This window comes from Lepeophtheirus salmonis, chromosome 6, assembly GCF_016086655.4.
Source record: "Lepeophtheirus salmonis chromosome 6, UVic_Lsal_1.4, whole genome shotgun sequence".
Taxonomy (NCBI): Eukaryota; Metazoa; Arthropoda; class Copepoda; order Siphonostomatoida; family Caligidae; genus Lepeophtheirus; species Lepeophtheirus salmonis.
In genome coordinates, this window is record NC_052136.2 from 48,385,564 (window position 1) to 48,398,495 (window position 12,932).

A 12,932-nucleotide genomic window follows, 5' to 3' on the forward strand; every position below is an offset into this window, starting at 1 on the left:
AACAAAAGATGGGCATATTGCAGAGTAAGCAGGGGTATGCAAATCGAAGTTTCTGTCCTCTATTGGAGTTAAACCTTTTTTCACTAGCATTACCCATTCTAAATAATGGGCATAACCTTTAATAGTTTATTTCGAACCTTCGCAGTATCATTATAATCTTGATAAGTAAGGGAGAGAATATTCAAAATTTTGGCCATAAATAACTTATTATTATATAAGTTGACGAAATAAATATTTATTTTAATTTAACTTTACATGATAAAGTACGTATACAGAAAAAAATTGTTGTTAAATGTTTTATTAAAACAACATCCAATAATATTTGTTCTTATACATCCAATAAATTCAATCTAATAAGAATTTGTATTCTTATATTAATGACACATTATACACTCAATGAATTAATAAACATATGTAGGTATAAACAGGGCCGGTTTCACAGAGAAAGAGAGGGGGGATGGATTATTAGTAAAAAATGGGATGTCCATCAAAAAATTTGAATTGTATATGTAATGACTTGAACAGAATGTTTTTATATTTTATAGGATAAATATAAATCAAAATGCCTTTGAAAAAATAATATAATTGAACTTTCTTTTATAAAATACCATTTTTGAGGGTTAAAAAAATACTATTAAATAAAAAACTTCATGAAATGAAATTTACAAAATATATCAAAAAAAAAAATATATTTTCTATCAATATCAATCGTCATTCGATAACTAAATATTTTTTATTCATAAAGACCTCAATATATATATATATTTTTTAAAGAAACAAACATTTTCAAGTTAGAATCAGGAAAAATGAGATTTAAATTAGGTAAAGAGGATACGTCTAAAATAATAAAAATCCTTATTGAATTGATTCACAATTATACAAGTAAAAAGAGGAATCTCATAGAGCTTTCAATATATTTCCCTTACAGAGTTATACAACAATTGAAGGTAAGCTTTCTTCACTCTGTTTATGAATTAACTGAGAGTATTTAATGCTTGGAGGAGAGCGCGAAAATCCTTTATCTGAATCATCAAATGAAATATAAATTTCTTTTGACAGCAGTTTATCAGTTGATGAATCCTTTGAGTAGTCATAAACGGATTCATTATCTAAATCTAAAAAATAAATAACTGTTAGGAAAGTGTGACTTAAGTAATTCCAGTATTTTCAAACTTTCTAAGTGAAATATGTCAATCATTTTAATCTAGAAAAATGTTAATATTTATTATAAAAACTCATACAGCTATTTATAATGGTATAAATTTATTATTATGTACGTTAAATAAAATATATGTTGTTAAGAATAATTTATTTACCATCAGTTGCAATTGAGGAAGAACAAATTGGTTCTAGGTAAATTTTATTATTTACTAAGTTTGGAAAAATATCAAAATACTTGGTTGCATCTTGAAGTAGAATTTCAATACGCATGATGAGATTTTTGAACGTGGGGCGCGCATCAGGATTGTAGGACCAACAGTCAGTCATGATCTCATAGCTATATTTAATAAGAAAAAAAAACATCATCATAAAAAGTGTTATAACTGAATTTTCAAATTATATTTTATGAATTTTATGTTTTTCAACTTACATTTCCCCTGTGCATGAATCGGGCTTTTCCATTCGATAGCCAGATTTTAGCAGCTTAACTAATCTCTCAGGAGGTATTCCTGGATATGGGCATCCCCCAAAGGTGACCAGCTCCCATAATAATATTCCAAAACTCCAAACGTCTGACTTACTTGTGTATTTGTTATCAAATAGACTCTCTGGAGATAACCATTTTACTGGAACTAGAGATGGTTATTAATTAATTAATAATATTTAAATGTAGTTTTTATTCACAAAATTATATCCTGGATCTGATCCTAGGATACAAGACTGTTTCATGAACGTTATCATAATAAATTTAAATTAAACTAATGAGCCGATTAACAAAGTTTTCCATGGATTTCAAATATACAAAGATTGACCAAAATGCCGACCCTTGGCTTTGATTAAATTGAAAAAATGTTTATATTGCTTTACAGGTGGTTCACATAGATTATTTTGGTATCTTGTACTAAGATGACTTAATATGTACCAAGAGATTGTCATTTCTGGTTCTGGAAACTTCATTGGACTTTTTTGAACCATTTTCGACATGAAAATATATAGAGTCTAGAGTAAATGTCTTTGTAATAATTTCAATACAAGTATAAATTTTGTTTATTTTTGTTTTTTTCCCCCGTTCTGTTCAGTTATTCATATTGTGAATCTATTAAAAATCAATTTTGACCAAATTGATCTCCTTTCAGAAAATTTTTTCAAAATATCCAAATTGCCAAAAAGCTGTATGATTAATTTAGTAATTTAATATACAACTATTAACATCGCCAATTTTTCTTTTAATCTTACGTTTTCCATTACTCTTCTTCCAGTAGGTTTGATACGTGTAAACATCTCTCGTCAATCCAAAATCTGAAATCTTACACTGATAGCCTTCTGTAAGAAGTACGTTTCTTGCAGCCAAATCTCGATGAACAAACTGAAATAACAAAATATACAATTTACAAAAACGAAGGATCCAAAGACTTTTCTGCTTTGTCTTCTACATATTTTTTTTATTAAAACGAGCGACTGTAGTCATGTTCAATATTGTAGGCCTCTGTTAATTTCCTTTCAAATTATGAAATGGATACTTTTACTAGGGATTTTCAACACTTTATCAGAAAAATCTTATCGTAGAACCATTTTTAAAAGTCCTTTTAAGATATTCCATGGCAATATATAACGCACATTTATTAATACATTGAACAGATTCCAACTTTGTATCTCATTTAGGGGTAAACGGATGGATCGGAATTGGTATCCGAATTGTCAAGAATTGGTCTTTTTAGAAGTATCGGAACCGGCTCAATAATGTGAATTCCACCGATACCTGTGCTTACTTAATTTTATACATTATTAATTTTTTTATAATAATTATGATTGATGTATTCATTGCTTGTCCTGTCAAGCCCTAAGTAATAAAAGATTTAACAATAAAAAAAAGTAAATCATTTTGTTATTTGTGTATGTAATTCCTTTAAGCATAAAATTAATAGGAATCGGTATCGGAAAAGTTCACAGAGATTGTATCAGAATTTGAATCTGAGTCGGCTAATAACAAACAATCGCCTTAAATTTAATGTTTTGTATCTTTCTGATGAAATAAATATCCTCTTTAACATTTATATAAGTAAAAAATACAAAATAAGATGAAACTATGAAGATTTTTTTTTTTCATGATCAGACAATTCGGTTTTAATTCGAAAATTAAAACATAAATTAATGGTGCATGTATTAAATCCAAATTTTAAAAAAATGCAACATAGACATAAACTCACCTTAAGCCCGAAGAGATATTCCATTCCTTTTGCAATTTGAAGTGAAAATCCAATAACATCCTGGGGGGGTTATCAAATTTGCGCTATCTGAATTTTGTAAATACAATTTTCTTTGGGATCTCAAATAGAATCTATTTAAAAAAAAGTGATAGAAATTCCAAAATTATACATAAATATTTTTTTTACATAGATAACACGGCACTACCCCTATAATTATGCAGCCCCACGGATATATTTAATTGGTTAGGAACTTATAAGTTTTTAGCTATCAAAAAATAAAAATTATGGCAAGCATACAAAACTCCAAAATCTAGTTAGCCCCAATGACATGCAATATAATTGTATTTATTAACAACAAACATACTATCTTTAGTTCTAATTTCCATGCGATTGACATCAACGGAAATGATGTTTTCCATTCTAACCAGGGCTACAGAGTTGGAGTTAGGGCCTTTTTTGGTGGAGTCAGAAAAATAGTACTGACTCCAGTTGCAAAAATTATTATAACTTTTGTAAATAAAATTTGTTTATAATCTAAGACAATAAGTGTTCGTAAAGCTTATTTTTTCTAAATGGTTATAAATTATAGGTATTAAGTACTATCAATTTACAAACTTGAAAGTAAACAAATCTATAAGTTTATCCCATAAATTTCAAACGTTCTCTATAGTCTATAAAATCACAATTCCTGAACATCTCTCAATCTAAATGATTTTATTGCGTAGTGCATAGTCACTATTACTTAGGTTTGTGAATAGCCAATATGATCAGTGTAACGTTGTAGTGTAGTATCATCGGAAGAGGATCTATATTTACCTATTTTATTTTCTATTGTTATTATTATTATATGGTTGTGTATAGATTTTATTTATTTTTGTGTTATAAGTCATATATAGGATTATGTCAGTCTTTGTATTTTTAAGTGATGATTTATGATGTAAAGAGGACGGTTTAATGTTGAGTTGAAACAAAGCTTTTAGTTGATATGTTAATAATAATGAGTAATGTATAAATGGGGGTCATTAGGTGGACCTAAGCACCTTATACACATACTATTAGAAATCATCTCCAACGTAATTTATATAGAAAGATAAAATACTTCTTAGACATTTTGTTGCTAGATATCCTTTTAAAAATTTAAGTAACTTTGTAGAAGCATTTTCCACGATTGCAATTTGCTTGAATAGAAAAGGGCACTACTAATTGGCGCAGCTGGTATGAAACCATCCGCATGAGCAAGTTTTGCTCTTTTTTTTATTTTGTTACTAGCCAGAAAGCAAATGTAAAGTAATTTAAATGTAGATTTTGGGAAACATCTTCATGTCGTAAGTACGATATAGGACCTCATGTTTTAAAAAGTATTCTCAGGGGAACATTAGCAATATTTCTTATTGTCTGAGTCTGAGGCTCTGAGTATATTGGATGACTTGATCATTGGGGAAGAGCTTATGTGTAAATGGGCCGCTATGGCAATGAGCTGTTCCATGCGCCCAACTGTTTAGCACATTGTGTTGGACACGTATTTTAACTGCAATGAGGCATTGGGGACTCCTCAAGAAAAGATGCTAGGCTTGCAAAACTTAATGGCAAGGCTGGACACAGCAATAAATAGCGTGAGGAGACCGGAGGAGGCGATGGCAGCATTCCAGATGAGGAAACAGAAATTGGGAAACAATGAAGAAGTATTCCTCCTAATTGAAGAACCTGGCCTTGGAGGATTATGGACACTCCTTAAGTTACGTTTCCCAAAGCATTTCCATCGCGGACAACACAGTTACTAAAGAGGATATTACATATAAAACACTTTGGGGATTACACTACGATGATAATGTAAATTTAGCAAGCTCCCGGGTGAACAGCCAGTTTGGTTTTGGGCCAAATTTGGATGAAATGCAGTTTGAAGGATTAGTAGATACTGGAAACCAGGCACATGATCTAATTGATGAAGAAATATGGAGGAGATCAAAGATTTGCTTGCAAGGACCTGGAAGAGGCAGACATTGTAGTGGGTTCAGTAGGAGATAATAGGTTGGATATTATTGGTATTCCAACTGAACAAGTTGAAATCATGATGAATAATATTGAAGAACCATGGAGGACCAGGCCTCTAGTAGTTCGTGGACTAGGAATACCTTTAGTACTATCACTGATGACAATGAGACAGCTGTACATTACATTGGAATTAGGTGATAATATAATTGCTAAGTTTGGATTAGATGGGCAAAAGATTTGGTTAAAAGAACATCTTGGTTCTGACGAAGCAGTGGAACTTGTCTTCACGTTAATGTTAATTAATTGTGATGAAGTTGCTGATGTAATTATTTTTGAAAAGACAACTATACCTGTTGAGAAAACAGTAATAATGGAGGCTAAAGTCGAAGGGTACAAGTTTAACTGATAACAGCACATCAGATATTGTATGGTTTACAGCAACAGGGGAAGATTGGAAAATTAATCTAGAATCACAATTAACTGAAGTGAGGAAGACAATCCGAGGAGACAGTCGGGTATTATTAGTCATTTCGACTGTTGGGGAAGAACCTCGTCGAATAGTGCCGGTACGTAAATCAACTATTCGGAGATTGAAAAAGTACACGCCAACATACGAATATATGTTAGCTTCAATCGAGATGGGAAAAAATCTGCATCCCATCTAAAGAAGTCGAAGAATTAAGCCCAAATCTCAATTATGGACAAGTGAAGGATAGGTTGTTTAAGTATGTACGAAACCCTGTAAGAAGATTAGCTAGTGAAGCCAAGAAAATTAAGATTGAAATCGATAATATGTTTGGGGACAGAGTTCGAAAAAATGATTATCTGAGCGGCAATGAACGAAAACTAGTAGAAGAGTTAATATACAGATTTTATGTATATTGTCAAAAGACTCCTCCATTGTAGGCCGTACTGAAATATTAGAGTTTATGGTCGATAGTAGTGATAAAGAACCGGTGAAGGAAAAGGTTAGACCTATGAATCCAGCTGTTAAAGAAAGTTTTAAAAATCAACTACAACAGGGGATTGAGGAAGGAATTGTGGAACCAACAATAAATGAACGGGGATCAGCATTGGTTCAAGTCAAAAAGAGAGATAGAACCTGGATATTTGCTACGGATTATCGAGATTTAAGTGGTATTACCAAATCTGATGCATATCCTATAGCCCATTCAATGGAATTGTTAACAGATCCACAAATTGGGAAGGCAGAATACTTCGTTTCAGTAGATATGGCTGGAGTATATTTTGCTGTTTCTGTTAAAGAAGAAGATCATGATAAGTTAACAATTTTTCCCCCACTTGCCACTTATAAATTCCTTCGCATGCCTTTTGGGCCAAAGAAAGTGTGCGGAACTTTAAAAGGTTTAATACGTCAAGTATATGGTACACAAATTGACCGGCAAGGACTCCTCGGATTCTTTTATGACAATCTCATCTTAGAATGTACGTTCATGCAAACACTATGTAGTTTTGCTGAATTTTTGCTCAGGACTGAGAAGGCTAATCTCAGGGTTAAGGCTATGAAGACAGATTTATTAACGCCAAAGAAGAATTGGTTAAAGCACGAAATAGGAGAACATGTTGCTCTGACTTATAGGTTAATAGAAGCTGTTCAACAATGGCCTATTCCTGCCAATAAAAGGAATTTCCAAACCTTTTTGGGCAAGAACTCTTATTATCGAAATTTTCTGCAAGATTATGCTAAATTCACCGAACCAATAGAAAACTTCTCCTCAAAGAAGTAGAATGGCAATAGACTAAAAGTCAAGATGAAGCGTATAATGAATTAAAAGAAAAGTTATTAGTAAAACCCTTATTAAATACTCCTGACTTTTTTAAAAAGTTTATTTTAGAAACAAATGCTTCAAATTTTGCCATTGTAGCCATGTTAACGCAAATAGGTAATGATGGTAAAGAACATCCAATTGTGTACGCTAGTAAATCCCTTAATCAGCCACACAGAAATTATTCTGCGACGCAGAAAGAGTTGTTAGCAGTTGTCGAATTTGTAGAACATTTTAAATTTTTATTATGGGAAGAAAATTTATAATCAAGACTGGTCATCAACCCTTACAATGGCTTATGAAATCAGTGGCTCTTACTGGAATGATCCATAGATGGAAAAAAAGGCTTATGATGCATGAATTTGAAATTAAGTATAAGCCGGGGAAGAAGAATCAGAATGATGATTCCTTAAGCAGAAGACGTGATCAAGAAGGAGTATTTGAAGAAAAGAAAGAGCCAAATGAATTTGATTTCAAAATAATGGAAGCTGTAGGCAAACCAATTACAGATGTCATGCCAGTGACAACTCGCTGTAGAAAGAAAGAACTTGATCAAGAAGAAAGAAGGATCACAGAGATTGAGAAAGAAAGGAGTGAGGTTGATAATAAGGGTGAAAGTGAAATAGAAATCTCAACATTTAAATTTACAGACATTGATTTTTATAAAGAACAATGTAAAGATAAGTACATTTAATATGTTAAGGGTTTGTTCAGCAAAAATAAAAAGTTTAAAGCAATTCAGTCAGTAAGAAAGAATTTATTGTCTCAATATATAAAGTCTTATCTGAGGGTATGTGATAAATCATATATAATTGACGGGAAAATTTATTTGAAAGATAAGGTTAATAATATGTGTTCCAGAAAAAAAAATGTACGTATAGTTATTACAACTGTACATGTACATCCTTTATCAGCACATCCTGGTCATCAAATGTCAAAATTGTTAGCCAAACAATATTTGGTGACATTCAATGTCATGGAGTCGAAATTGGAGTCGGAGTCGAGTATTGTATGTAACAACTCTACAGCCCTGATTCTAACCATATATTTTTAGACATTAACAAGAGGGTGAGTTCTTTACTCACTGGGAATCCCTCTTTTTCAATATCTTTACATAAAAAGTATCTATTATTCCTTAAAATATTTTTAAAAAATGTACTTGTTTAGAAGGATCCACGTTAGCAACTGCAGGTTTCTATAAGGTTCTATTTTTTGTAAATTTCTAACCGTAAATATTTAATTTACTTGTTTTAATACCAAAATTAATAGTTTCACATGTCATTCCTTCACCAAAATTACAATTTCTAACTTATATTTCAAGGAATACTCTATACTAGGACTTAATTTCTCATGAAGTACTGGACTCTAAGCATAAAGGGGTGTTTTTTCTTCCTTTTTTTTATAACACGATTGTTTTAATTCAATTATATCTTTCATTTGCTAACTATTATATAAATAGTACAATAGAGAGAACAATTCTCAGTCTGTCAAAAATGAAAGCAATACGATTGCATATTCCATGTATAGAGTAGTTTTTGTATATATATATATAAATATTAAGTAATAATAATAATAAATCTTAAAGTTTGACAAATATCGTCTTAAAATATTTAATACCTGTGTTGTAAAAATCTACATAAGAAAAATGAAACATAGATATGAATACTTTTATTTTGAAAAATTTAATTTCCAATATCAGAAAGCAATAGCATAACACTTATAACACTGTTGCTCTATACCCCAATATATAATACACAGAGTACTTACAAAATTCCATCCCTGTGATAGTTTTAAAAGCACAATGAAACGATGTAGCTGTGCACTATGTAAAAATAATCCCTCAATTTAATTATGCAGGTCATATAAGCATAATCCCAATAATTAAATACATACGTATCGAGTGGTCCATTAAAATCTGAACTCTTTAAATCTTAAACGACAATAAGATATAATTTACTAATTAACAATAGAATGTCAACAAAATTAATACTTTAAGTTGATGTGTGTCCTAGCACTCTTTATCATTAATTTAGTTGCCCTTAGCGGCAACGATGGCTTCCAAGTAGATTTGGAAGGCCTGGCACCCGCATGCAGATGCAGTCCTCTGTCATGGTGTCCAGTGCAGGCTGACAGTTTCTTTCAGGGTATCGGTGTTTGGATGACGGACACTGCAGGCCATCCCCTCGAAATGCACCAAAAAGGTGTAGTGGAGGGGGTTAGGATCAGGGCTATAGGGGGATAAAAGAGTTCAAAAGACATATTTATTAGAGTATTGCAACGGAGGATTTTTTTTCTTTCATTTCTGGTGTCAAAAGTGGCCTCTCCATCCTTACAAGGCTCTTTCCACCCACTTTTTTTCATAGTTCTCTGGACATTCTTGTGTTAAATCCTGAGATCTCTTGTATGGGTCCTCATGGACTTGAGGGAATTAGACTGGGCTGTTTTCTTTAACTCCTCCGGACCCAGTTTGGCCTTTTGTGACATAATCCTTCTTCCTCTCCAACGTTTCAGGGTTTCTAACGGCATAGACGTTGGTTCCGTCGACGGCAAACTGCTTGGTGTGCACTAATGGAAATTCGTCAATCATGTTCAAGGGTCATTTTCTCGACTTGAACCTAAGCTAGAGAGCTCCGATTTTTTTTTTGTTTTTTTTCTTCTATATAAGTGTTTATGCTTTTAGTAAGTGTTTAGATTCCAATGGACCACCTGGTACATGCACATATATTTACCTTACAGAGCCATACTTTGCAAACTCAATGATAATAAGAAGAGGCCCATCTGGTTTAGTACAAGCTCCAAGAAGTTTGATGACGTTTGGATGATTCACTTCTTTCAGTATGGCATATTCAGAGAGCAAATCATGTAATTGTTCCCTTGTATGATATACTTTTAACATTTTCACTGCGACTCTTTGACAATCTAATGAAAAATACTAAAGTGACTAGAAGAAGTAATATATATATACATAAATCAATTTACAAACATTTAATGGGAAAGGAATTGCATAGTACGTTACAAATAGTATTTAAGAGAGAGAAAAATAGTTTATTTGCAGAAATATATTATAATAGATAATCTATCCTTGAATTGAAAGTTAAATGAGGAGTATAAAAATCTCGTCAATTTGAAATCTCTTATGGGAAATTTCCATCGTTATTACAATATATTACTTTTTTTTTCTCCTCTCTTGATAAAGGCACAAAAGGGTCATTAAAGGAGTATGATAGCAAATATAGCATTATTAATAAGCTTTATAGTCCTTTATTTTATTAAAAAGATACATTATGTATTTAAAAGGATTTTTATTCCAGTAAGAAGCTAAATTATAAGATAAAAGGCTTCGACAACATTTATGAAAATCTCACGCTTTTAAGAATAATAAATCAATGTCTTAAAAGGGTAATACAAACAATCTATTATTCTATTAAGACTTTATTTATATAGATAGAACTTGTTTGTAACTTCTTACATACTTTACATTTTTAAGATATTCTAGGAATTGTTGCAAAAGTTTATTTATTATTAGTTGATCGTGAGACTAAATTTGTGAGATGAACACTAGAAATGGGGTTTACTTAAAAATTTAAATGAAGAAAAAAACGGATTTTTCTGTTTTTAACTATTTATTTAATGAAAAACCCATTATAATCTTATTTCAAGAAATTTCACACCTTTTTGTTAAAATTTAAAAAAAAATAAAGGAATTATTACCCTGAATCTATAGTAAAATTTATAAGTATTTTTAATTATAATTAATTTATCACAAAAGTAGAATAGCTTTTCAAAGGATTAAATTTGATTGTAAGCAAGAATAAAAAAGTATACTGATTACAATTAATTATAAATCGGTTTATCTAAAATAAATCTTCCACAATTACGACCCATTTCAAACTGAGATCTTTTTATTATTTCCTCACATTTAAAAATGCGTCTCCCTTTAAATTATGACGTACCAATTACAATACTTCAACTACAAGGTCAACAAGGCCATCAGGGTGATCAAAGGCAACAAAATAATCAACTTGATGAACTCAACTGTAGATTTCTTTAGATTTTTTTTTCGAACGACCGCTCAGCCAACCCCAGGAACAACAGATGAATGGGTTTATTAAACTTCTGAACTCAATGCCATCATGACGTTGAAGGTGTCATCCAGAATCATGGTCCTGGATATCACCTCCAGAAAGGGGGTCGTCATGCCCCTCCTCCAATTTTTTTGAGAGCGACACCGTAATGGTGGACGTAATGAATGGAGTAGCCCAAGGATGAAGTTACAGCTTCCAACAAAACAGTGCACCGGCCCACAAGGCCAAAAAAGTGAAAGTATTTTGCCCACAATATGTTCTCACTATTAGAGGCCAGATTTTTGGCCTTCAAACAGGCTGGACCTGAACATATGGATTTTTTCATCACTGGGAGGGTCTATCATAAGGACTGTGTTAAGCATCATTTGTCTGTGGAGGACCAATATAAATCTATCAACGCAAATCCGGGCACTACCATTTTATTTAGATATCAATTAATCTTAATTAGGCTTTTTTACAGAGAGAAAATCAAAATATTTTTTTATAGAAATTATAAAGCAATAATCAAAGCATAGTGAATTGAAGGTATCTTAATTTTTGGAAAAACAATTGATTTCATTTCTTGTTTTCACCTCACATCGATATTTATAAAAAAAAAATTCCCGATGTTTGACGTAAAGCAACTTTTGAATGTACACATAATATATAAAACTAGGTTCACTGAATTAATATCTTCTTCTTTTTTTTTCTTTTTTTTTTGTTACTATTATTTGACTTTATTTCATAAAAGATTAAGGGAAATTTTAGAATTACTACATAAGGATATTAAAAATTACAAAAAAGAAGCTGATATGTTGTTAAAATGCATACAAAATTACATAAGCGAATTCATTTCCAAAACTACGTTGCTACTTGATCTAAGAATAACAATTTAGCAATAAGTGTGTGTAGCAATAGCCCAACCCATTTGTTTAAAAAAGAAAAGAAAGTGAATATAAAAAATAATGAATGTAACACTAAAATAAGGTTAAACAATACTGATCGCCTCATATTAAAAAGAAAAGAAAAGGGGAGTACGTATATACTTGGTTGTAAATCCTAAGCCTTTTTTAGCGTGCAATTTTGTTGTTGTTGTTGGGAACCTGAACAATGTTTTCATTTTTTTTATTATTTGTTATCATTATCCTTTGTCTCTTAAGGAGAGAACACTTAATTAGTGAGTAACTACGTGTGAATGTGTATGTGAAAAACAGTGGGTAATACTAAGGATTTGTTAGGAGTTATCTTCTATAAATATGGCAAATCTATATTGCACTATGCAACAAAATGAAGGTCTTGGAGTGCCCGCAGGACAAAACCCACACTCATTATTGTTATTTGAGTCATCAAACATGAACATGACCGTTAAAACTTTCAACCTTGGGGGTCTACGGCTAGGTGGATGGACAAGACGAATTTCCATTTGAAAACATAAAATTTCGATTCTTTACAAAAGATATGGTCATTTTAACTCTATAACCCCCTCCCCTTGAAGGTTTTCCTTTAATACTTTTTTTTTATATCAAGTTTTTAGGATATAATTCTGATTTAGTGTCAAATTTCGACATAAAAGAACTACATTTATACGAAAATCAAACCGAATAACAAATTGATAAAAACATTTTAGCATTTGAAAAATGAATTATTAGTTACTTTATCTTGATTAGAACAAACAAAAAATGTCTATAACCACTAAAAAAATTAAATTGAGTAACATGAAG

The 12,932-nt window shown here is 31.3% G+C and overlaps 1 protein-coding gene across 2 annotated transcripts; it reads right to left on the reverse strand.

Annotated features, from left to right (window-relative positions):
- Positions 1 to 221: 221 nt before the first annotated feature.
- LOC121120500 (fibroblast growth factor receptor 2) lies at positions 222 to 10,062 on the reverse strand. 2 transcript variants are annotated; one of them, XM_071889627.1, is made up of 7 exons: positions 9,877 to 10,062; positions 3,369 to 3,499; positions 2,398 to 2,527; positions 1,592 to 1,793; positions 1,317 to 1,498; positions 1,174 to 1,204; positions 990 to 1,115 (listed from the first exon to the last, which is right to left on the reverse strand). In XM_071889627.1, exons 2-6 carry the CDS (start codon positions 3,390 to 3,392, stop codon positions 1,200 to 1,202), a joined length of 543 nt encoding a protein of 180 aa, XP_071745728.1. In that variant the 5' UTR covers positions 3,393 to 3,499; positions 9,877 to 10,062; the 3' UTR covers positions 990 to 1,115; positions 1,174 to 1,199. The 2 variants fall into 2 exon arrangements, with proteins under 2 accessions (XP_040571322.1, XP_071745728.1); XM_040715388.2 differs by lacking the exon at positions 1,174 to 1,204 and having other exon boundaries at positions 222 to 1,115.
- Positions 10,063 to 12,932: the final 2,870 nt, after the last annotated feature.